General features: G+C 41.2%; 1 protein-coding gene across 1 annotated transcript; it reads left to right on the top strand.

Annotated features, from left to right (window-relative positions):
* The first annotated feature begins 944 nt into the window (after positions 1-944).
* LOC125381956 (sodium-coupled monocarboxylate transporter 1-like) lies at positions 945-25,531 on the top strand. The gene is made up of 14 exons (XM_048399340.1): positions 945-1,015; positions 1,268-1,314; positions 6,575-6,915; positions 7,883-7,951; positions 17,015-17,066; positions 18,892-18,959; positions 19,541-19,621; positions 19,968-20,038; positions 21,334-21,471; positions 21,901-22,036; positions 23,447-23,535; positions 24,013-24,125; positions 25,104-25,177; positions 25,408-25,531. Exons 1-14 carry the CDS (start codon positions 945-947, stop codon positions 25,510-25,512), a joined length of 1,455 nt encoding a protein of 484 aa, XP_048255297.1. The 3' UTR covers positions 25,513-25,531.
* Positions 25,532-25,739: the final 208 nt, after the last annotated feature.

Here is a 25,739-nt window from a genome sequence, read left to right as displayed (position 1 = left end):
TGTTTCAGATGACGTCGTCTTTCAATAAGGCACCTGACAGGAAGAGGAGAATGAAAGCTCTAGTAGATAAGCAGACGAACAAACATTCCCAGCACTTGACTGAGCTCCTGCGAGCTCACTAACATGGGACCAAAGCGGTAAACTCCAGTTCACACAAAGGGACAATAAAGTGCACCAAGACGACACCCGATCCCGTTAGTCGCCTCTTCTGAGTACTCGTGGTTTGACCTTCATTTTCCGACAACCAAGACAAGATTATCATGATTGAAAGATGGGAGCTTCAGGAGCTTCCCCGATGACAGAAATGATGTACAGCACGCACTATTCAGGCAGTATGACGACATAATCTGTGCCAGCAGGATTGAGCAAGTTTAATATTTTCAAGTCACAAAAGAAACGTTTCTCTGAGTCCTAAGTTTCGCAAATGTTTGTTGATATATGTAGTGCATACTTTCCCTTGACCTCAGGGTAAATTTCACAAAGTTGATTTTAAGAATCAAGTGTTTCCGAAGGCCATGTGTTTGCTTCTCTTTTTAGGAATTCAGGTGCTTGAAACCAAGAATGAGGAGCCATTAGGTGTTTACGTGATTATCCGTGTGAACAGTGGTCAGTCGGGTTTCCAACAGACATTTTGTCGACTCTGTCCAGAACTGTACCCTTGCAACAGGTGTAGTCAGTTCATCTTTCAATGTGTTAGGGAGACAGACACACTGCCAAGACTGTTTCTTGTAGTCCGAATTTAGAAATAGTCAAGGATGGCTGCAATGAAGCAACATGCGTTTTAGACGCCACAAGAGAATAATCCCATTTCGGACGCCTCAGCAAACAAGTGAAGTTCAAACCATTTCAATGAAGTCAGAGAACAACTTTCTAAGAGCCATTCTTCTCATTTCTTTGCCAAAATTTTAGGAAGCGGGTCATCCCAAAATAACTTCGCCCTGAATATGAATCGAGTGAGAAATCGACAAGGGTCGAAGGCTGAACTTGACTGTGCTAACAACTTCTCGTTTCAAAGGTAAGCCATCTTACTGGATGGGGTCAAAGGCAAAGTAGTCATCAGAGACATTCCATTTGAGACCTTGCGCTCTTTGAATGAGTGGATTGTCTTAATTTAAGTTCACGACTTACGACTCTTGCTCAGTAGTTGTTTGTTGAAGGTTACAACAATTGAGGTATCAGTAAAGCTTTCAGAAATGTTTTATAAAAAAATACGTCTGGTGCCATGCCCTATTTTGACTTGTACTATGTGTTCCCATGTTTTTTGCAGGTACACAATTGACTTGGCTTTGAATGCGTTTGTGATGGATGCCACTGGTAAGGCTGGATACACTCACCTTTTAGCGAATACCTAGAATAATATCACTATCGGATAGCGATTCATTAACACATGATTTAGTTTGAATCGTACACTCGACACGGCAGGAAACTGCCCCCACTATGTTGCGAAACGAACATATTTCTAAAACGTGTTTCTTTACTAAAAAGCAGTGTAATCTCTGCACTGTTGCACAACAGACGTAATTCAAAATGTACATATCATTTTTATGATGTTTTTTATGTTTCAACAATATCAGTAAAAGCACTTTCGTGTCATTGCATTTTCTGGTCCATCGATCACTAGATTGTCTGGTTCATTACAGGCAATAATTATGTACTTTTTATGGAAGTCGCGTGAAGGGCGGGTCCTACCAGTAGGGCAGGACATGCTTACCTTTTTAGTCAACATCTGATATTCAGTGATAATATATATAATTTTCACAGATATTTTGCCTTTTACACACAATGGAATCTGTTTTGACGGATGGCTATTCTCTGGCGTTACCTAGTTAAGTAGAGATTTCTTATGATTATGGGCATGTATTTGTCGGTTTTATTTTATTGCCTCAGTTAAAATGGATATTACAGTCCTTGTACGCCATGGCGCAATACATTGCTCATAATCTCAACTTCAGTTTTTTTTCTGATCCAGACACGAATGTTTTGAGGCCTTTCAGGCATGTGTTGAATACCGCAGACTGCAACATAACACAACATTCTCTCATTTTTTAATAAAGATAAAATTTAAATTCCTGATGACACGTGACGAAAATATATGTGCATAACATTTACAAAGCAGCAGTACCTGGTTTGTGTGTAATGTAGACGTGGCTGGACATCTGTTCTACCTTTTGTAAGTGAAATACCTCCTGACAGGACTCTTGGTACAGGTAAGCTCACTTGTGTTAAAGGTACCACTAGAAGTTTGAATGGGAAACCACTCTTTGTTTATAATGCATCAGAAATCCATTTTGTTTGACTTCAAAATTGTGAAAAATAATAAGGATTTTACTTGGCTTCAACGGTCACAAACCAACAATCATCAAGTGGGATATATATTATTGTAGATATGTGCGAGGATAAATTGTCATTGGTATAATCCATGTTGCTACATATAGTTCACTTTTAAAACACAAACAGATCAATAATATACATTACAAACACTATGCTGAGTAGTACCTATGCCTATCCCAGTATATAACGGGGGAGAGTGGCATTCGCTACAAATGCTTTGGCTCACGTTGGCTCTGGTTTTGTAACGAATGAATTTGTACCCCGTAGTGGGATAGAGAAAAGATGATAATAGATACTGCACCGACAAGGGGATACGGTATTCGGTATCTCCGCAGCTACTTATGGTCGAAGAGCCAGTCGGTGTCTTGGTCAGTACCCTATCTTGACAAGGGTAGCGATTTTTGAATCCATGCGATCCCTTTTAAGTTCAATAACAATAAGTACACTTTTCAAAAAAAAAAAGGAACGCACAGGTAGTATGTTGTTCATTGAACCTGACTACACAAAACATCGGGTATATAAATTGGATATATATTATTGGAAATTGATCATGGCCTGATATTCGACAAACGGTGCGTCAAAATGCAGCCATTGTCGATTTGCAATGTCTTAAACCGCATTGTTTTCACACTTGTTCAGAAATGTCATGGAGAAAAGTGGCTACAAAAAGGCAAGCATAAGCCAATAATTTGTCATTCAATTGTCAACATTTTTCAAGTTCGAAAATGCCGAGACTCAGCGCTGCCGATTGGAACATCACCATAGGACATATCCAAAGAGGGGAATCGCAGTCTTCTGTTGCACGCCACTTCAACGTCCACCACCTCGCCATTTGCCGCCTTTGGGACCAATACACACAGTTTAATTCCACTGCAGACTGTCTGAGAACCGGCTGACCACAGGATCGCTACATTCGCCTGTTCCACCTACGTCATTGCAATGCCACAGCTACGGACACTGCAGGCCGCATCCCTGTTTTGAGGAGGATATCGGACCAGACTGTCAGGAACCATCTTCGCGAAGCTGGAATCCGACCCAGAAGATCAGTTATCGTCCCTGTTTTGCAACAGATCTATCGACAGCGACGCTGGCGTTGGTGCCATACCTTACAGCCTTGTAATTTGAGAAACTGGAGTGTATACTAGCAGGGAGCATAGACGCCCCTTTAAATCAAACTCTGTGATAAGACGCAACTTGCATTTGGCGAATGACAGTGTGCATTCAAAAGTAAATTGACATAATTGCACTGAAGGTATTTGTCATTCCATATAAAATCGTTCACAAAATAAAAATATAAAATATAGAAAATAGTGCTATTAATGATCTCTCTTAACATACTTTTGGGAGTGGAACACTGCATTTATTCATAGAGTACCAGGGACGTGGTGTACATTTAGCAACCTGTATTAACAGTTGTTTAGCATTCCGAAACCATCTACGAATAATTATCTTAGTTATAAAACTTCAGACTTGCATATTGCGTGATTTTGATATTTTTATTGCATTGTTTCGTGAACATTCTGCTTAGAACTGTCAGTGAACATGCCATTTTGTTCAAGATGTCACCGGAAGTAAAGTCATGCGTAAACATCGCTGTACATATTTGGTATGTTCAATTTGGTGAAGGTCCGGTGAATATAAGTGCACACACTCATTCTAACTTGTTATTTACAGTTTCATTCATAATGTAGATTTTGCACATCATATAAATGTTTTGTATCATAGTTCATACTTAACAATAATGATATATTACTCATACCAAAAGCAACACATTATAAGATTCTTCTAATGTTTCTATGTACGTTGTTTACAGAATAGGAAAAAATACAATATCATCAGCAAAGAGAAGGAGCATTATGTCCATTATTTCTTGTGTTACAAATATCCAATGTTGACAACTATTTTGCAGCTCACTCATAAAGTTCAATTATGAAAAATATAAACAACAACGGACTTAAAACACAACCTTGTCGTACACCGGAGGCTGTTGTAAAGCAGTCCGTACATTCATTATTGACCTTTATACATGCGCTGACTGATGCATACACGGTTTTTAAAAGTACAGACATTTTACCATGACAACCCTTAGTAATAAGTAAATACATCATATTTTTCCTATTAACATAGTCAAAAGCTTTTTTAAAGTCAATAAATACACAATATAAACGACCTCTGGTTTTGCACAAACATTTAGAACAAAGAGCTTGTAAAACAAACAAGTTATCAACAGTAGAGTAGTTTGGTCGGAACCCTGCTTGAGACTCGGACAGTATATCATTTACTTCCATCCATATTCTCAAACGTTTTTCTATGATTGACGTGAAGATTTTTCCTATAACATTTAGTAGTTAAATGCCTCTATAATTACTTGGTTCACCAACTGACCCAGATTTATATAATAAAATAATCACACTTATATTCCAAGATTCTGGAAATACACCCATGTCTAAGTATGGTGTAAAGAGATTCGATGGTAGTTTCAAGAATTCAGGGAGTATCCCATCTTCACCTGCGCACTTGCCCGTATTCAGGTTATTGATAGCGTCCGTGACCTCTCTTTCAGTGATCTCACCTGACAGGAGCTCATCCAAAAAGGGTAAATCATTGCAGTTATCACACATGTATGAGAGAGCAGAAACTCCCCCACAACACAATCAAACTCATTATTATCAATTCCTTGTTAGGGATTAAGAAGATCTCTAAAGTAAATCAGCCAGTCACTTTTAGATACTTAACTACAAAAGTTCCTGTGACACCAATATTTTAGTGTATTTTTCAAACAAGTAAAGTTTGGGTTTCAATATTGTAGTACATGTATGGAATCAAGTCACAAAAACGCAACTTCTACAGAAAAGCATGTATTCCATGCAAAAGTTGACTTTTATGCAAGCCCCATACATTTCACTACCCAAGAATGGATATAAAAACATGTGCGTTAACGGGATTCCATATGCGTTGTTTAGCATCGTGCTGACAACAACCACTCAGAAAAACAACAAAATACGCAATTATTCAACATTACGAAATGCCACGCCTGTCCGAAAATGAGCGTCTGCGAGCCATTGGTATGCTTGAAGCAGGATCCAGTGAACGTGATGTTGCAAGACAATTTAACGTCCACAGAAACACCATTTGGTGTTTATGACAACGTTGGCAACAGACGAATGCAGTCATCCTCGGAGTGGCAGGCCACGCGTAACCAATAATCGACAAGACAACTGGATTCGAACAACACACCTAGGAAATCGATTCCAGCCACCAACAGTGACTGCGAAAAGCATCCCTGGCCTTCGACGAATATCTTCACAAACCGTACGTCGTCGCCTCAGATGTGCAGGGATTGTCGCCAGACGTCCCATTTTGGCAGGAAACCACCGTCAAGCTCGTCTACAGTGGTGCAGACAGCGTCTACGCTGGACGGCCATGCATTGGGTACAAGTTCTATTCACTGACTGGTCTCGTTTTCACCTCAGCCACAGTGATGGACGGATTCGAGCGTACCGACGTCGAGGTGAACGTTACGTCAATCATTGTGTCAAGGAAGAAGATCGGTTCGGGGGCGGCAGCGTTATGGTATGGGGTGGGATTACAGCAAGACAAAGGACCCGTTTGATAGTGGTAGAGGGAAATCTCAATGGACAGCGCTACCGCGACAAGATCATCAGCACTGTTTCAACATGACAACGCCCGGCCTCATATTGCTCGACGTTCAGGATTCTCTTCAACAAAACAACGTGAATGTCATCCCCTGGCCGGCTTGCTCCCCTGATCTCTCACCAATCGAGCACATGTGAGATGAGATGGATCGGCGCCTTCGACGTCAACCACGTGTTCCACAGACACTCCGGGAACTTCGAAACATGCTCCAGCAGATATGGACAGATATCCCACAGGATTTTTGCGACGCCTGGTCCATCCCATGAGACGAAGATGTGTTGCATGCATCGCCACCAGAGGTGACACACACGCTATTGATTTGTAAATTGACATATTGACATGGTCATGTTTTTTTTTAATGAAATCACGCATTTTCTGAAGTCACTATGGCAAATTAAACCATTTGAACACTTACAGGAGTCTTTTATCTGTTGCAAACCAAAATGATGTGTAAAACTGAACTGTATTTGATATGACAGGGTAAAATTGAACCTATACTTGATATGGGCTCAAATATTGATATGATAGAAAACCATACAGTTTAAGTCTAAATGTAGCTTTTTTTATATGAATACTTTGTTCACAGCGCCAATGGAGTCTCACATGTTTGGAAAATGGGATTACACAGTGTTTGGTATCATGGTAGCCGCCTCGGTGAGTACTGGCATATACCACGCCATAGTCGGCAGACATGATAGACTGGAGGAGTACTTCCTGGCTGGACGCGCTATGCCCTTCTTCCCCATAGCGTTGTCGATGCTGGCTTCGTTCACGTCCATCATTACCATGCTTGGAGCATCAGGAGAGGCGTATAGTAATGGCATCATGTGGGTTCTCAATGAAATAGCGCACTCTGTGGGAAAAGTTATAGACATGTGCCTCCTGCTGACCCTTCTGAAGAGACTGAACTTATCAAGCCCATTTCAGGTAGTGTTGGTTTCAGTTTCTCGATGACCATGAACAGTCAGTCGACAGGGGAGAGCGTCTTTTGTAGCGCATGCATTTGTCTGGCAAAGGGGAGGTTATGTTTCCATTTCATATCCCCACCATATTGTTACTATAACAGCAACATTATGGGTGTTAGTTGTTCCTCTCAAAGTTTGTCTGAAATTATAATTGGTTATTCATCAGTTCTATTTGCACTGGCATTTGACCATAATCTGTTCAAGATTACTTGTGTTGTGTTTGAATCTCCGCCAAATGCCAAGCCCATTATACGCTCCCGACTGTATCACACATTTCACAATTTGACGCATCAGTGACACAAATGATGTTCAGTACTATTCCTAATTTTGACTTGCACTAAATGCCCTCTTGTTTGTTCAACGTTTCGTCGAATATGGATGTCTGCCAAACACCTTTATATTATTTTAACTGCACAACTGACACAGCTGCTTGCAGATATTTTTGTAGAAATGATTTCTTCATTTTTATTTTTGGTGAATGCACAAATGTTATATTCTGTCCATTAGATGTTATATTAAAATAAAGACACGTCTGTATTATTTCAATGCATTTATTTCTCTGAGATCGAATAAACAATCAGTAAAAACATGTGTCAAAATATAAAAATTATGGTAAAATTAGTAATACATTGCATTTGTTGTCAAATGAAATGATCCCACTTTCAATAAGTTTTTTAATTATTAATAATTTCTTATTATGAAAACAAAACGCCCGACTAATACTCTACGTAAAATCTATGGGTTTGCCAAACCCCTGTATCAGGTAAATAATCATCACAAGTGTACCCTAGTACATGTCATATGATACACAGGTTTTTTGGTCTCGAGAATAAACATTTTTAGACTAAAAGTTTTAATCTTTTCAGTACTTAGAAGGATATACAAATTATATTTTTGAAACAGATTTCCATTGTTCTTGTCTTTTCCAGTATATCGAGGGTCGCTTCAAGTCCAGACTTCTCACCCTCATTGTGACGGTGGCGTCTTGTGTACACAATGTAAGACACCTGTGGAAATCAACAGTTTGACCTCTGACTAAAATCAACTTCGTGAAGCCAAGGACAGTTATTTATACGTTAATGTCTAGACATGGTATCATATGTATTTAAGGACAGTTTGTGAATACACAATGCCATTTAGAAAATGGTCAAATGTAACAAATGTTATATTTGGGAGAACACTTTCTTAGTAAAGTACAGATTCTCATACTTTTTATGGGTTGAGTCCCGTCCGGGATTCGAACCCACACTTGCCAGAGTGAGGCACCTAATAGCCAGCACACGAAGTCAGCAATCTAACCCACTCAGCCACCGAGGCTTCCACAAAAATGGTACTCCTCGTGATCCTGCTACAACTTATATTATTCTAGCCAGTCTGGGTCTGTTGCATAAACCGTGTCATAAATGGAAAGCCACGTGGCAAGATTTGCTAGGCTTCGCATTCAGGTACACAGTGTACACATGTACTATACAATGCCGCTCTGTATTGACGTCGCGGCTCCAATCCTGTGTCTACTTGTATGTCGATGATGGAATCATCTCACAGTGAAGAGAAAGAAGAGTCCAAATGTCTGTAGCTAGTTATGAAATATACAAATACAATTAATAACAGGATAAGTCAAGACAAGCAAGGGGTATCCTCTATTTATATGCAGCAGAATATCTGCACTTGTACACAATGGACGAAGTTCTTATCCGACTTATTAGTTACACCAAACACAATGAAGGTGTTTTCATGTGACTCGATTGTCTGGTCCATCGATCACTTGTTGTAGGGTTGGTCAGTTGTAGGGTTGGTCAGTTGTAGGGTTGGTCAGTTGTAGGGCTGGTCAGTTGTAGGGTTGGTCAGTTGTAGGGTTGGTCAGTTGTAGGGCTGGTCAGTTGTAGGGTTGGTCAGTTGTAGGGATAGTCAGTTGTAGGGCTGGTCAGTTGTAGGGTTGGTCAGTTGTAGGGTTGGTCAGTTGTAGGGCTGGTCAGTTGTAGGGCTGGTCAGTTGTAGGGCTGGTCAGTTGTAGGGTTGGTCAGTTGTAGGGTTGGTCAGTTGTAGGGCTGGTCAGTTGTAGGGTTGCTCAGTTGTAGGGATGGTCAGTTGTAGGGATGGTCAGTTGTAGGGCTGGTCAGTTGTAGGGTTGGTCAGTTGTAGGGTTGGTCAGTTGTAGGGCTGGTCAGTTGTAGGGTTGGTCAGTTGTAGGGTCGGTCAGTTGTAGGGCTGGTCAGTTGTAGGGTTGGTCAGTTGTAGGGTTGGTCAGTTGTAGGGCTGGTCAGTTGTAGGGTTGGTCAGTTGTAGGGTTGGTCAGTTGTAGGGCTGGTCAGTTGTAGGGCTGGTCAGTTGTAGGGCTGGTCAGTTGTAGGGCTGGTCAGTTGTAGGGTTGGTCAGTTGTAGGGTTGGTCAGTTGTAGGGTTGGTCAGTTGTAGGGTTGGTCAGTTGTAGGGATGGTCAGTTGTAGGGTTGGTCAGTTGTAGGGCTGGTCAGTTGTAGGGTTGGTCAGTTGTAGGGTTGGTCAGTTGGAAGGTCGTCAGTGTTATCTCTAACACAAAGTTGTACAGTATTGAACTCGTTGCTTACTATAAACAGTTAATAAAGTAATAGTAGAAGTGAATTACTTTCTTATCCATCACTACTATTTTTCACTACTACTGTGATGTGTATTTGGGTAATCGCTGTGCATGTTTGGAGGCAAATATTGCAAACTACTGAAAGGATTCCCTCGTTCAAAATCGCTGAAAGTTTTATAGATAAATACATGTTTCAACAAAACTAGTATTCAGATGGTATATGTTTGCTTCTACATAGAAGGATATTATATCAGTGAAGAATATTTTTCCATCATCCTGTCTCACAATGTGCATATTTGTAATGCAATCTTTTACATCACGCATAATTGATTTTACTATCAACACGAAAATACTGAGCACAATGCTCGTAAAATAACTGATTACAGTATATAACCATGAACATGCTGATGTTTCTACCTGTCTATTACCAGTGTTATTATCAAAGGAAAACAATGAAAACTTATTTCACCGTAAACTGAACATTTAATCTAAATACATCTGATCTATCGGCTCATACTGTTTATATGCAGACTTTGGGGGGAGGAAGAGGCTACAGAAATACCTTTTTGATATACTTATCATTGTTGCCCCTTATCACAGCTGCCCCTTGACTATGTTGGAGATGCGGCGGTTAAGTTACTTGCACTTGGTCTTGATGGCGCGAATGTTGTTGGCTCAGCGCCATTCGAGCCACGGTGGCAGCTGGGCAGCTCAGGGGGATGTATAAGAGGTGCTGATACACACTATCAAAAGTCCTTGGAGGGGACCCGACACAGGTCGATGGAGCCGAGGTGCAATATTATATACAACCTGCATGGGCTCCTCTCCTCGATCAGCTTCTCAATCCGACCCTTAAGGTCCTGCCATCTAAGGCCTCCCTTGGCCGACCTCACTACACCCCTATCCAGGCCCAGGTTGCTGCGCTGAGGCATAAGGTAGCTGTGCAGTCTGGCCGCGTAGTTGGACCCGATTATCCAGGCTGGCCCTTTAACCAACAAAGCAGTGATGTTAGTATTACCTAAGTAGTGGAGGTATTCTGATGGAAGTTTTGAATGTAGCTGATGTCCACGCCCTAACTGCTGCATCTTCTGCGGCGGATACCCTGTAAGGTAGCTGTTGTCACTGCTCCGATATGGAAGGAATGTGAAGAATAAAGATTAGCATTTATATCGTCTTTTGGTGGCATTAATGTTTTTCTCAGCACGGTCTGAAATTGAAATTTTGTTAAAGGTGAAGAGTTTACATGTAAGAATAAATATCCACTTTTTGCTGGCCGAACTGTCAAGAAAGATGCCAGGGCATAGTGTGGACTGAGGAGTGGCCTGTATAGAAATGCGAGTGCCACGGCCTCGCTGGTCTGTCTTCAATGATCTTAGGACAACCTCCATGTAAGATAGATCGCTGGCAAAGGACAGGTCAGATAACAAAAATGCCCTTTGTGTTGTGTCTGTTGCTGAGCCAGCCACTACTTCCCTTACCCTGCAAAAGCCAAAGAAGGTTAACAGGTATGCCGACGAGAAAGGTGATGCTTCATAAGATTGCTACTTACTGTGGGGAGGAGCTGCATGATGCGGAGTAATAATTCCACAGTGATAGGTTGTCTTTCGTCAGCGTGCAGAGAGAGCCTGGACATCCCAGCAATGGCCTTCTGCTCTAGAAAATGGTTACACATGCCCTGCAAAGAATTTGGCCTCTGCACTGATGCCAAGGCTGAGACATAAGAGCGTGCTGTACAGGGTGACCTACCTGACAAGGAGAGGTGTGCAATGAAATGGAGTAAGTGGTCTAACTGTACCAGCCAGATGTCTGGCAGGGGGTACACTGCCCTGAAGAGTTGTAGCGATTTAACCACTGCATCATTAGTCCTCCATGTATTAGGGGCAACTGAGCTGGCCACTGAGCCGGCCACTAAATTGCTTACTTCTGTAGTCAGACGAGCCAAATGTCTGGTGGGATCTGGGTTGCCTGCTGGTCCACTTGAGATGCTGCTGCTCGAAACCGGGCCCACTGAAATCTCGAAAGAGTGTCTGCAATTATGTTTGCCTGGGTTGGTATGTAATGAGCTTTGAAATGTATGTTGTTTTTTAAACATAAAAGTACCATTTGCCTGATGAGTTTCATGACCCACTGACCCTTTGTGATATGTTTATTGATGATACTCACCACTGCCTGGTTGTCGCAGAATAGTAATACCCTTTTGCTGGCTAAGCTGCTGCCCCAGATTCTTATGGCCAGCACTATTGGGAAAAGCTCCAATAATATATTGTCTTTGACCCACCCCTGCTGTATCCATTGCTCCGGCTAACCGCTGTTAGTCCAGTGACCCTGAAAGTATGCTTACTTACTTACTTATATTGGAGATTTTACGTGCGCTTTCCGACTGCAGCGTATTTCGCACACGGGCCCGGCCAAGCCATTTAATGTGTTTCCGAAAAGGGGAAAAAGTTGTTTGGCAATCCAGTGGGGGTGTTTTAGTGGTTGCTTATATAGAATTTTGGAAATTTTGAAATTTTGAAAAAATGCCAAGAGGGTTTGGGGGACGAACAGTATGCTATCATGGTTACAATTTATACTAAGTTATCCTATAATAATTAGATCCACATAAAGTGCTTTTATGTGTTACCATGGTGTAATATTTATACATCATTTCATATAATAGTTTAGCAAGTAATACTTATCATCAGGTAAAATGCATATATAAAATATCAGTAGTTTCAGTCTATAGCTTTTTAGACAGATGCTAGCCTAAGGTAATGGGAGCGCATCTCCTAGACATACTATTCAATAAAACAAGAGTAACGTCTACATAGTTTAATTGATTTGAAGCTTTTAGATAAATGCTAGCCTAAGGTATCAAGATCCCATCTCCCAGACAAAGGATATGTCTACATAGACTTATAGATTACCTTGAACTATTTTATTTAAGTATATCTGTAATCACCTACCGGGGTATATTAGAATAACATTCAGCAATTACTTCAATTAAGACTCATTAAGGATTAGCCCCCATACAAGCTCGTCTATAGGGCATTAAGGATCAGCCCCCATACAAGCTCGTCTAAAGTGCATTAAGGATTAGCCCCCATACAAGCTCGTCTATAGTGCATTAAGGATTAGCCCCAACACAAGCTCGTTTATAGTGACACCATAATCTCTTTCAAAGCATCCAGTAAATATGTCAACAAGATTAGTGCCAGTCCAACAGGATTAACAGGATCAAGTATTCCCCTATGTCTAGCCATTCATTTAGCATAGGGCACAACCAATCGTGTATCAACCAATCATATTCGTTTTTATTGTTCAAATTTTTGTTAAATACATACTGTAGCAACATGATAGGGCAGAGAAGGGGTTTGACTCTCTTACCAAGCAGACCTCGCTCCCACTGCCCAGAGTGTTGTACCGACTCTCTGTGGCCCCCTCAGTTACTTTCTAAGATATTTTAACTTGCTCATTGTTAATTGTTCTTGTAAATAAAATTGTGATTAGTCTCCTGTGACTCCGGCTCTTTGCTGACTAATTCCCCAAGAAAACCAGCACGCCATTTGGAAGGTATTTTTCACCCAGAACAGTCCATGATAATGCTCTGAAGCCTTGGCTGCCCGCTGCATCTGTATATAGTTGAAGGTGTGGGGTGGTGAGCCACTCCTGTTCCAGAAATAATGTTGTGTCGTTGTGATTTATGAGGAATTGTAGCCAGAGGTTGAGGACGTCCTGCATGCCTGCTGAAGTGCTTATTTGATGATGAGTCTTGCGTGCCCCTTTCTGAGCATCTATGAGACGCCGTAGGAATGGGCGGCCCATGGGGATTGCCCTGCATACAAAATTTAGCTTACCTACTATAGATTGCAGTGTATGCAGTGTAACCTTCCTGCTGGTTCCTTCTCGTATTTGTGACAGTTGCTGGACCAATTGAAGCACCTTGTCCCTTGGTAGCCTGACTTCACCCTTCAGCGTATCTATGGTGAGGCCGAGAAATCTAAGGCAGGTTGTGGGAGATACAGTTTTATGGTGTGCAACAGGTACCCCTAACAGGTACGTCAGGTACGGCAGCCTCCCCTTGCAGTGTCGCATCAGATTTCTTTGGCACAGAGCCAATTGGGGAAACTATAAGGTTATGAAAAGGTTTGTGAGAGAATGGACCTGCTTTGCATTCTCGTTCAATTTCTTTTTGTAGCTTTTCCTTGACAACTTGTGGGAGAGAGTAAGCGGCGTTAAGGTTCATAGCATCGCGTGGTTCCCGGGGATACTGATACTGTAAGCTAAACCCATGACTGAAGCCTAGTTTTAGTAATAAGGCTGCTCCTGGATTGATAAACTGGTAACGTTGTAGCCATTGTTCTAACCGCGAAATATTAATTGGGGTTGGTGCCTTACAATGTGTTTTTGCTGGTTGCTTTGGTGCTGGTGCTTACATTGGCTTAGTCTTTTTTCCATGAAAACAAGATGAAGCTACATGGCCGCCAATGTTGCATGACAGGCATTTGTGCGCGTAATGGCATGACTGCCCTCTGTCCTATCCTTTGCGATTGAATTTCGGCTGGTGTTGACGGGCGCTGTACCTGGTTAGAAAACCTTGAGGGTGTTATGTTGTGCTGCCTCTGGTTGGGTAGTATCAGCTGCAGCCATAGCTGCCAATGGGGCGAAACTGTATGTCGTATTGTGCCCAACAGTCGCCCCCAAAGCGTGTCGCAGCACCGCGGATCGTCTCGACGTAGGTGAGCAGCTCCTGCATTTTGTTGATGTGTGTGCTTCGCTCTGTGATAATGCTGATGTAATTCCAAGACCCGATATGAAGAGGCTTGGATGGCTGTTGCCTTGGCTTGAAGGTTACCTGGCCTGATGAATCCAGTTCCATGATAAAGTTTGATCCTTCCTGTGTTGGCTGTCTATCTACAATGAGGTCTCCCCAGTATATTTTTTCCCTAATTGCCTGTTTGACGTGAAACCCAATGGTTTCGGCGTTGAAATTTAGCTGTTGATTACTGGCTAACTAGGTTGCGGCGTTCATAATTGGCTGATCAGCAGTTTGAGAAGCTGTGATGGTTCAGTAAGGCTGCTGCAACGTGGCCACATTTTGGTGCCCTTGACTAATGGATTGTGCGTTTAGCATTGGTTGATTGGCTTTTGATAAGCCGTGTTGAATTGTGTGATAGGGTCGGCGACAGGTATTTGGTTAAACTGTACATACGGGTACATACCTTGATTGTTGTCACCCCTGCAATGGGGGTGACGATTGATGGTTAAGGTGAGCCGGATCCCTGAGGTTCCCGTGCCCCCGTGACGGCTGTGGGGCGACTTTGGGGCGCCATGGTCGAGGGAGGAGCTGTTGTTGCACAAGGAGTCGCGGGGATGGCACCACTCCTGCGAAACTTCCCGGGCGCCTTTGTCAGTACAGTATTTGGGCGAGGAGCCGCGGTCAAGGGGATGGCACCTAAACCGCGAAAGTCCCCCACCCTCTGCTTAGCTACCTTGGCCTGGCCTCTGACAAGCGTATTATTGAGAGCCGCTCTACGCTTGGGAGGCATGGTAGTTGTGCGCAGGAAGAGCGAGAGTTTAAGAAAGTTTAAGAAAGAATTTAAAATGATGTGCTGAACAGTAACAGATTAGAAGTTAAACACATTAGTAAACAATGCCACGAGCGATAGAATTTCAGCAATAAAAATGAGAATGCCAAAAGTGATAGTAAGCACAGTACGATGCTTTGGTGAAAGGAAGTGACGTAGGGTAGAGAACGTGACGTAGGCCACTTAAATGTAGGGAAGTGACGTAATTGCCATTGCTGATAAAAACGGAAGTAAATGGGGGATTACATGTTTGAGGTGAATTTTGTCTGTTAAAAGTAGGCTTACTTATAGGGGGAATAAATGGTAGAATGTAAGATAAATGCTGCCTATAAACCCATCTATCGAATTACTGCTAAATTTTAATATGTGAGGGTTTCTTGGTTGCCCTGTTAGGACTAAATCAAGGACAATGAAACAACGTCATCGGAAGATTGTAAGTAGTAGAATTGCAGTGGACGGTAGCTGGTATATTCAATTTGTCCTAGAGTACCATCTCAAGAGTTTTGTATCGTTAGCAACAGCACGATACACCATATGACTGATCCAAGTCAGACTGACATTGGTTGCCCAGAGCATTGCAGACCACGTTCATAAATCAGGTCAAAGACGCAAGTCAGAGGTAATGTTTTGGTGCAAAGACATGGACATCTACAACGTCATTCTTTTCAATTATGCAGATTATGGCCTAACCATCAATGGAGCACTATTTGATTCAGCTCACGGCGTCTTTCGACAGAACAATGCTAAGGCATACAGTACATGCAACAACTGAATTCCTATGGGACCACACTGATCAGGTAGTTACGTGGGCCTCTAAATAGCCAAATTTGAACACCTTAGGATCAGATCACTGCGTCCGACAAACAAATCCTTAACCAGCAAGAGCAACAGCTTGCACATGCACAACAGGACGGCTTGGCTAACATCCCCCAACGTGTTGTCCGTACTCTCTTTTCGTCCATGGGCAGGAGGTGCCAGGCAGTAGTAAACCCTATTTCTCATAACCTGCATCTTTGTCATTTTCCATGCATTGTCTTTGTATTGGACACATGTCTACTGACGTCTCGCTTGCAATATATCATAGCCTGGTATCATAACTATTTGATAGTGATTCATAAACACATGATCATAATATACTTCTGGAAAGCGTTTTGTTTCTTTTATAACCCTCGTGTGCTGTAAATGCGTGTTACTTCCCACATCCAACATCTTACCTGGAGTACACTTTATTAAAAAGATATATTGGGCAATGAACTGCTTTGCAGTTTGCATACATATGCTGACCAATTAAGAGCCATTAGAGAGATGAATAAGGAACTAAGTTTTAGTTTATGCGAATGACAGGAACTTTGTAGATTATGGAACCGGATGAAAGTTTTGTCAGGTAAATCGATGACAGTACATGAATGTTTATCCTTTACAATCTGCAGAATAAGTGATACTCACTGTTTCCATGAGGAGATGAATTTTAAGGTTCCTTTTTTTTGTTTTCTGAAAGGTGCATCTGTCTGCAGTTTAATTTCAACATGACATGTTTGTGTACAGTTAATCAATGAGTTCTATTGGATGAAGTTTTGCTTTCCTATTTGCCAAATAGTGATACAAATGTTACCTTGACTCCAGTCCTTGGCCTTTATTTTGAATTGAAACATGTTTCATCTCAGTGAATACTTACGTACAGATAACGGTCGACAACGCCTTTGACTACACGTACACATGCACGTGCAATAATGGCGGTGCCATCCAGTGAAACCCAGGTTTAGCGCTATTATACAGCAATGAAATATCTGTAGTATTAAATTGTTAGGTTTGCAGGTTGGAGAATCACTCCTCGCTCTCAGTTTTACTCATCAAATCTCTCCTACTTCAGGGTTTACAAAACCGAGTCTTGTTTTACCCCTACATGCTTTTATCTTATTCCTTATTGCTTATTTTTCAGATGTTCTACATGAGTGTAATCTTGTTTGGACAGGGAATGGCATTGCAGGCCGGTAAGACAAAAGGACGACATTGATTAAGACATCCTTTGTTGTATATTTACCAAACAACGATGGTGTGCACAGTTGAAACGTTCTAGCCTTAACCCCATACTTATACACCTACAGCTACGCTAGCTATCCTGCCACACAAACTGTACTCATAAACACTCAAGTGACATCCCATAATTGTGCTGACACCAACACCATCGCTACCACGTTTGTACACTGTACAAAGTTTGTACTCCCTTTGTATCAAACCTGCATACAACATGTACCACGCATGTTTCGCGTGACCACCACATTTCTACATTTATGGACCACAACCCTACCAGTTCATAACCTACCTATAGTAAATCATCTGCATCTATGATGGAAAGTATATATTCAGTGATGTCGTGAGTTGGTCCAATTTGTATGCATCTCTAATAGCGTTTTAATAGAGAGCGAGGGTAATCAGGATCGGGACCCTGATGGCGACTTACAGCTGAAGACCGAAGTCTCTACAGACTGGTGAATGCATCCACCGATCAGATACTCAGTCTGGGAAAACATGAAACAAATTATAATAAACTCAAACAATCGTGTCAAGGTTTATTATTTCTGGAGAGAAAACGTAATACAACGAAACTGGATTGGGTGCACATCTCGATCTATCTGCATAAATGTGTCTTGGAGACATGTGCAAGAACAAATGGCCCAAATTGATGCAGACCTTGGACGTCAGTAAGGAGATGTCTCGAAGGTTTAGAGCCCATATTGCTCATGTAAATACTAAAGGATGAATCCGGCAAGTTTATGCATTGAGCACATCGCACCGAGGTTTTGCAACGCCCACGACATAGTGCAGGTCTATGATGAAAACACCTGTCTGCAAGCCAGCCACACGGTGACCGCGCGTTGACTGCTCGTCCATGATGGAAAACGACCAGTAGAAATGAAAACTGCCCAGTCAAAGAGGGAAAATAAACAAAAAAGTAAAAAATCAAATGAATCCTCTTGGTGTATAAACACAAAAGAGAATGAGTTTGCTGGGGAAACCACGTATTCAGCACGTGTGGGTCATCGGCAAGAAAAGCATGACCATAGTGATCAGTGTTTGAGTCAATTTGTTTTTTAAAGAAGCTGGAAACCTTTGTTTCCACATAGTATCAAAAGAAGAAAGAGAAATGCATAGTGTGAGATAGGATAAGTTTAAAGATTATTTTTTTAATGCCAATTATTTCTTAATCCTTTTTAACTCCACTTAAGAAAATGCACTGATCATGACCGCCGTCGTAAAAAACCTCAATTGTTGAATGACGTCAACACTCTTCAGCTATTACGTTGTTTCTAGTGTGACATCATCCAAAATTTATGAAACAGCAAGATTCGAACGACGACAACAATGAAGCTCGGATGAAATAAACAGATATTTGAATAAAGTGATATTTGCCCTTGTGGTGGTTATTTCTTACCAAATGGGTAATAAAGCAGTCTATTTCCTTTTACAAGAAAATAAATTTTGTGGTTTTGGCGAAATTTTTTATGTATTATTTTGCAACCCCAACCCCAAATTCACACCCAACATCGCAACACCCGCAAAGTTACGGCTGAAGACTCAAATTGTTTGTCAGTTGTTTAACTGTTCTCTTTAGCAACATTCCATATATATGACAGCAGTCTGCACATAATCGAGTCTAGGTTATGTACCAATCAACCAAGTCACCAAGTCTGACCATCACCAAGTCATTAAGTCACCGTTTACGACCTGCATAGGTTGATGTGGGGCTATATTCTTATCCCGATTCCCACAACTGTGACGACTCAAGACAATTTACATCTTGTGTATATCTTCCAGTGACAGGGTTCTCCACACTGGCATCAATCTTAGTGACGTCAGCGGCAGCTATTCTCTACACTTCTATTGTGAGTTATTCTTTGGCCATGGTCACTGATCATAACGTGTATTTGTTATTATTTCAAAACAAAAACTATTGTTTCCGAAAATGAATTTATATTTTGAATCCTCTTTCCGAGGAAACCATTGTATGTATTGGAGCTCTGACTGACAATCAATTCGGTCCCCCAGCCCCAGAATATCAAATTTGTTGTTTCCCGATTGGTTTGACTTTGTCATTCATTGTTTACTACTTGAGCAATGCTGCTTAATTGATAAATATATTTTGATTTAGTGAAATGTAACTTGGAAATGCACTATTTTCATTTATAAAAGTGCTTTCAATCTAACACTCAATTTCAAGCAATGTCACGTCAGTATAAATGAATAAGTCAGGCCCAGGCTTTCATTTACTGGATAACTTTCTAGAGCAACGATCCATTCCATCAGGTCACACTTTATTAGCACCTCTTCCTCGTTTCTTGTCTGATAATGGCAGTGACGTGGAATTGGCGGAGTTTTTAAGCATCGCATATTCACTAGTTTCATGTATCCCGAACACATTTCACTTACATTGTTATCTATAATAATGTAATTATTACGTTCCCAGGGTGGCCTGAAAGCGGTGATATGGACAGATGTTCTCCAGTACACCCTTATGTTTACTGGGATACTAGCAGTCACAATAAAGGTGAGAAGTATTCACATATAAGTAGAAATTTCACAAGTAGCAAATGATAACATCAAATATTGCTAGAATCATATAAGGGATAACGTCACATCACGTCACGAAATACGGACGTAGTCTTCAACAAAGTCTTTCATTGTCAGAGGTATGACAAATAAGTTCCTACAATGTCCAAAATTCTACTGTGATGTTGTTTAGAGTGGTGGGATAGGTTCGTGGTTATTGCATTGTCAAGTGACACTTAAGGCTTGGGTGCCCCCCAAACCCAACCCAAGTCATAATATTGCTTTACTGGGATATTTCCTTTATTGATTTGAATTATATTCAAATCTTAAATGAAATGAAACAGGGCACCATTGACGTAGGAGGAGTGCAGGAGATATGGAGCAGGATGAGGTCTGGAGGAAGACTTACTTTCATGTGAGTACTGGTTTTGTCATAAGCGAAAAGGGGTGGAGGAGTGGAGTGCATCTGTTGCAGGGTTGTTGTTAGAGGGAGTTACGCCTTCTACTAGATGAACTGCTGTACATGTATTCACTCGCAGCAAGTAATTGAAGCGCTAGTAAAATGTCGACAGTTGTTGATTTTAATAACAGTCATTGGTGGCGAGTTGACTTAAGAGTGACCTCCCCTGGTTGTTCATGAACATGACAGGTTTAATCGATTGAGAAGTTTCGGGGTGGTTCAGTTTCTTGAAGGCTGTCTTTACCAAGGTAAGAGCGGTGGTTTGAGGCCTTTTTCCACATGAATTGCGACCTATCTCGTAGCCAAGTGATCATTCGATATCTTTCTAACCCCGCCGTTTTCCTGCCAGCTTCCAACACTATCCTACATTCAAGAATGGAGACAAACCTACATAGTCTGAACATTCATGGGTGTACTTTCATTGTTTCTAGGGTCTGTTATTAATTGCTGCTGGCACTTATTTGACCCGTTGTCTTGCCTGTTTTGTTTGTAAACTTACAGTGGTGTGTTTGAATGTATCCTACGATTCATCATTGATCTTGTATGGTCATTTACTGATTTTACAATTTTGTTCTGTGCCAACTGAATAATGGGTTAACCTGTGGGTTTCAATGTTGAAATCACCTCGTAACACTTCACATGAGTACAGGGCTAGAGGTTTGGGTGGATCTGCAGCAGGGTTATGGACAGAGGAAGATTATCCTTTATATGACCTCAGTGGCTAGAGGATAATAAATAAAAGCAACAAAACCCCTTCCATATTCATACGATTGTACGATTCCGACAATATCATGAGTGTGTGAATAGTGATGATATCAGGTTTTCACGAAAAGGTGAGAGTATCCTGCCCCTCCAGTGGCACCCATCACAAACACAGGGTAACGGTAAGTCAATTGTTCACCTGAAAAACATCTAAGGAAAGTGTGCAGGAGGGTATAGTGTTTTAAAGGTTTGAGTCATGTCACCATGTAACTAATCTCAACAAATATATATCGGCCGATTTGTCTGGTTAATTTACTCAGCCTTACGATCATGGTTATTATACATACACACCATCCATCCTGTGTTGTGGTGTTACTGCCCAGTTACTAATACCGCTCATACCATTGTTTGAACCTACTCGCACAGGAAATAATGAGTTAGCCTACATATCAGGTGGGATTGTGATCCATAGCTATACCACTTACTGGTGAAAGATACCTCGTTCATGTCCATCATGTAATGCCCACCCATTTTGTTTGTGTTTTCAGATATGACTTTGACCCGACTATCCGCCACACTGTGTGGATCGTAGGATTTGCCGGAATATTTAATCCACTTGGTCTTCTTTTCCGACCTGCCTATCTTCAGCGTATTGCCGCCACGAAGTCACTCACCGACGCAAGAAGGTATGAACACATGTTTCCAGTTTCTTTTGCTTTCATAATATGATAATTGTATACTAACAGCATCATAACTGGAGTGGACGTCTGGTTACAGCCTTCAGACAGGAGCTACAGGCGCGTTAAAACATACCAACTCATAGTTTACAGTTTCTTAATGTTTTTGCAATATTAAGTGCCATTAAAACAACATTGGTGGTGCGACGTTACATTTTAATTCATTCATTCATGCAGGGGTATTATACCATTTATACATACATCCATACACTTATATGGATTTATATCATGCTAGTATCCAGTTATATCAGGAATGAATATTACTTTGACTGATGGTCGTGTACGAAGACAGCCTTATGTTATGATCAGGTTGAATTGTCTACCTTCTTCACGTTGATGAACGTGCCATAAAAACAGTACCGAATGTTTATGTTAAAGGGCGATGATGATTGGCCTTCTCTGCAGTCCCTTATTCGGAATCCTTTGCGTCATCAGTGGCCTTGTGGCATATGGTTACTATGACTACAAGAGATGTGACCCTGTAGCATCCAATCAGATCGACAAAAGTGATCAGGTATTGGTTAAAGCAAAGGTTAAGCACCTTAGGGTTTAACATGAAAGAGTACAGTCACAACAGCGTCAGTTCAGTGGGTCATCACTATCGAATTTTTATTCAGTCATACATGCACTGTAAATACTGAAAACCCTTTTATATATACACAAAGAAAAAAGTTAAGAACACCCCTATTTCTGAACCATGACAAATGGCAAAAATCATGTCATGGGATGACTGATCACAGAAGCTGGGCGATACTAATGTCATCGGATAGAACGAACATTTGACAACAAAGAAAAAAAGATATTGGTGAGTTGTGATTGAAATTTACTGACAAAACCATCATGGTAACACAGGTACTGTTTTTGACCTTAGACAATATCTAAAAAATGTATGGAGCTGAAGGATTAAGTAAACGAGTTACGTTAGATGTTTCATGTGAAAATGTTCCTTAAAGGCTCTTCTTGACATGACACGGAAACAGATCTGTAGCGAGTATAACCGCCATGTGCCCGGATGACGCATTCCACCCTACGACTCATGCCTCCAGTCAGACGTTGGATCTGTTGATGGGTCAACAATAACCACTTCTGATGCAATGCTGCTTCCAACTGGCGTAAATCTTGTACAGGAGGATCTCGTGCCTGTATAGACCGCCCCAGAATATCCCAAACATGTTCAAGGGGGTTCAAATCAGGGCTCACTGCTGGCCATGGTAGAGTCGTTATTGCATTGGCCCTCATGTAATCCACGACTGCATGCGAACGATGAGGCCTGGCATTGTCATCCATGTACTGAGGTCGAGTTGCAAGAGGGTGGTTTACATCTGTTTCAGACGAGTACTTGTTGAAAAGGGTTCTCGACGTATGAGACGAAGAAGGTCCCTGTCTTCGCGATGAGTCGTCACAGGAGGTCTTCCGGATCTTGGACGGTACTGTACATCGGCGGTCTGAGCATGTTTCTCAACTAAAGGGCTTACGACAGTGTGATGATACCCCAAATTCCGACCAAAGACATTCCTGCGTTATGCATGCTGATTATTTGCCATCTTGTAGCATTTGATAATCACCTTCGTGCCATGAGCTTTCGTCATGCATGAATGATTACATCATCTCGAGGAAACACAATTCTTCCCGCAATTATATATTTCATGACTGTTACACATACTGGGACCAAACAATAATGAAATATATGAGGGTGTGCTTAAAGTTTTTCTTTGTGTATATGTTGAATAAAGAAGAACAGGTTTAAGAATGCATCCACGTGGTCCTTTCGCAAATATTTAAAGATCTATGTTACTGAAAATTGTTGCCAATGTTCACCGAAACTGTGACGATATATTTAAAACTGAGAAAGAAAGTGCTGAGTGAAACACATTTGACTTGCCCTCTTTCTTTTCCATTCACTCTCTCTCTCTCTCTTCCCTAGGTATTACCTTTCATGACGATCGACATTTTCCGAAACATGCCAGGAATGCCAGGACTGTTTCTTGCAGCACTCTACAGTGCGTCTCTCAGGTCAGTTTTGGTGACATGGGTTATAGGATCATAGGGACCTGCTACACGGCCACACAGAGGGTGTATGACGTCGTTTTCACAGATGGATAAGCTTAAAACGAATATATTTTACCACCTTGCTTATCACTTTTCATAATATGAAAACAAATGGATATTGAGGTGCCAAAAAGACTGGGTATGTTATTTCCTTTATTTAAAATTCAAGTATTGCATATAAAGTAAGATAGTAATAAATAAAGTCCATTGTACGATTCCTACTTCATCATAGGTATGTGTTTATGAAATAGTCATGATATCCGATGTTTGCAGAAAGGTGAGCGTATCCTGTAACGTGTAAATAAATAACCATATCCATGTAACCTGCATCTGTCTATCGGCGATATCTATAGGTGCCGGAATGTGCACACGTTAACTGTACAACCACGAACACGTTCACTTGACCTGGAATTAATAAAGTTAAATATTGTCATTTTTCAGCTCATTATCATCAGGACTATCGGCCCTTGCGAATATAACATGGGAGGATTTCGTAAAACCACGTGTTTCTGCAATGTCGGAGTTCAAACAAATGGCTGTTGCCAAAGTCTCAGGTATAACAGAGTAAAACCAGTTATTGCTTCTGAATTATATTTTGCATTCAAGGACACACAGTCCGAGTTGGATGATATGATCTGCTGTTGGAGATACATGTTGCCGGACATGTAAATGTTCATTGAAACACATATTGTCTCTTTTGAGACGTTATGTACAGCAGGGTATCATTCATGACTTGTCATGGCCGGTTTAATCAAGACAACCATATTCGGATGGTGCATTCACGGAATTGATAGCAAACCTCCACATTATCACTGCTATACTGCCGGATGACCACTGCCCCATAGAACATGTCTAAAATGAGATGGAACGACGTTTACAGCGGGACCAGAACTAGCTCATAACGCCAGCTCATTTGTGCAGATCTTTGGTTGATATTTGGATTAACATCCCCCAGGCTGTTTTCCGTCATCTTGTGTGTTTAGTGCGCCGCCACCGCCTCGCCTATATGAACGCAAATAGTGGTCACACTCCATGTTGACATTGTTAATAGAGTGGTTACAGTACCCATCTTTTAGGGCGTGTCGCTCTGTCTCCTGTTACCTGGTATGGGTTTGTCAATGAATTTGTTATGATGAAACATTGATCAGACGAATAACCAATTATTATGTGGTTTTTTTTTCAATAACAAAGCATTTACATCAATTAATATGAAGCACAGTTACTTTTTCCATCAGTACATATCATTAGCATATGTTTATGAATCACTTCAATTAACTAAAAGTTGAGAGTATCCTGGCACCCGTCGCAAACACAAGTAAAGACAAGTCAAATGTTCACCTGAATAAAACAACATGTTCCTCACGTTCGGGCAACTTGGGATACAGACGTTTCCCACCTCTATCGTACCACAATTGTAAATGTACGCCTCAACGGTTGCTTCAGTCAAGTCATTATTTCCCTTATTTCTGTCGGTAGCATATTTTGATATACCTAAATGTTATGATCGCTCATATGTCTGCTTCTCTTTTCAGTGGTGGCGTGGGGTGTTGCTATTTGTTGCGTGGCGATATGCGTGTCATCCATGAAATCCATCCCCCTACTTCAGGTGATAACAGGATAAAGCGCATTATTTTTCTCTCAACGTATTGAAGTAATATTGTTAAATAGTGTATTGATAATTAGTCCGTCACTTTTTTCATCTTCCTACTCTAGGTGAAAAGGTTTCAGGACAATTATCTGTCTGAGAGGGTTGAATTATATGTGATTTAATCATTTACATATTATCATTTTTTAAAGTTTTGCTTTGAATAAAGACAAGGAGGAACTTTGTTTCAGATCTATTACAGCGCCAACTCAATCATTGCTGGGCCAATGTTCAGCCTATTCTACCTCGGTGCCATGTTCCCGTTTGTCAATACAAGAGTATGTATACATTGCTGATTTGCCCACATCAATGCACCGAAACTGTAAATATGTGGTCAGCGTACAGGTTCTAGTAAAACATGATTATAACATTGTTAGTTTCTGATTAGTTTACGATCTACACAGTTTCTTGTTTGTTGTTTGTTGTTTAACGCAATATTCTAGCTATATGACTCTGAAGACCAATTTTAACCCGGATCTTCACGGGTGTCATCTACACCTACGAGATAACAATTTATGTTCGC

Source organism: Haliotis rufescens, unplaced genomic scaffold (assembly GCF_023055435.1).
Source record: "Haliotis rufescens isolate VD_foot unplaced genomic scaffold, xgHalRufe1.0.p SCAF_2, whole genome shotgun sequence".
Lineage (NCBI taxonomy): Eukaryota > Metazoa > Mollusca > Gastropoda > Lepetellida > Haliotidae > Haliotis > Haliotis rufescens.
This window is presented reverse-complemented; position numbering and strand designations above follow the sequence as displayed.

Bases quoted from the DNA above. Each gene is read 5' to 3' on its own strand.
- LOC125381956 (XM_048399340.1), top strand. From the start codon at position 945: ATGAATCGAGTGAGAAATCGACAAGGGTCGAAGGCTGAACTTGACTGT. The intron at 19,622-19,967 runs GTGAGAAGTATT...GAAATGAAACAG, and splicing joins TACTAGCAGTCACAATAAAG to GGCACCATTGACGTAGGAGG. The intron at 25,178-25,407 runs GTGATAACAGGA...ACTTTGTTTCAG, and splicing joins AATCCATCCCCCTACTTCAG to ATCTATTACAGCGCCAACTC.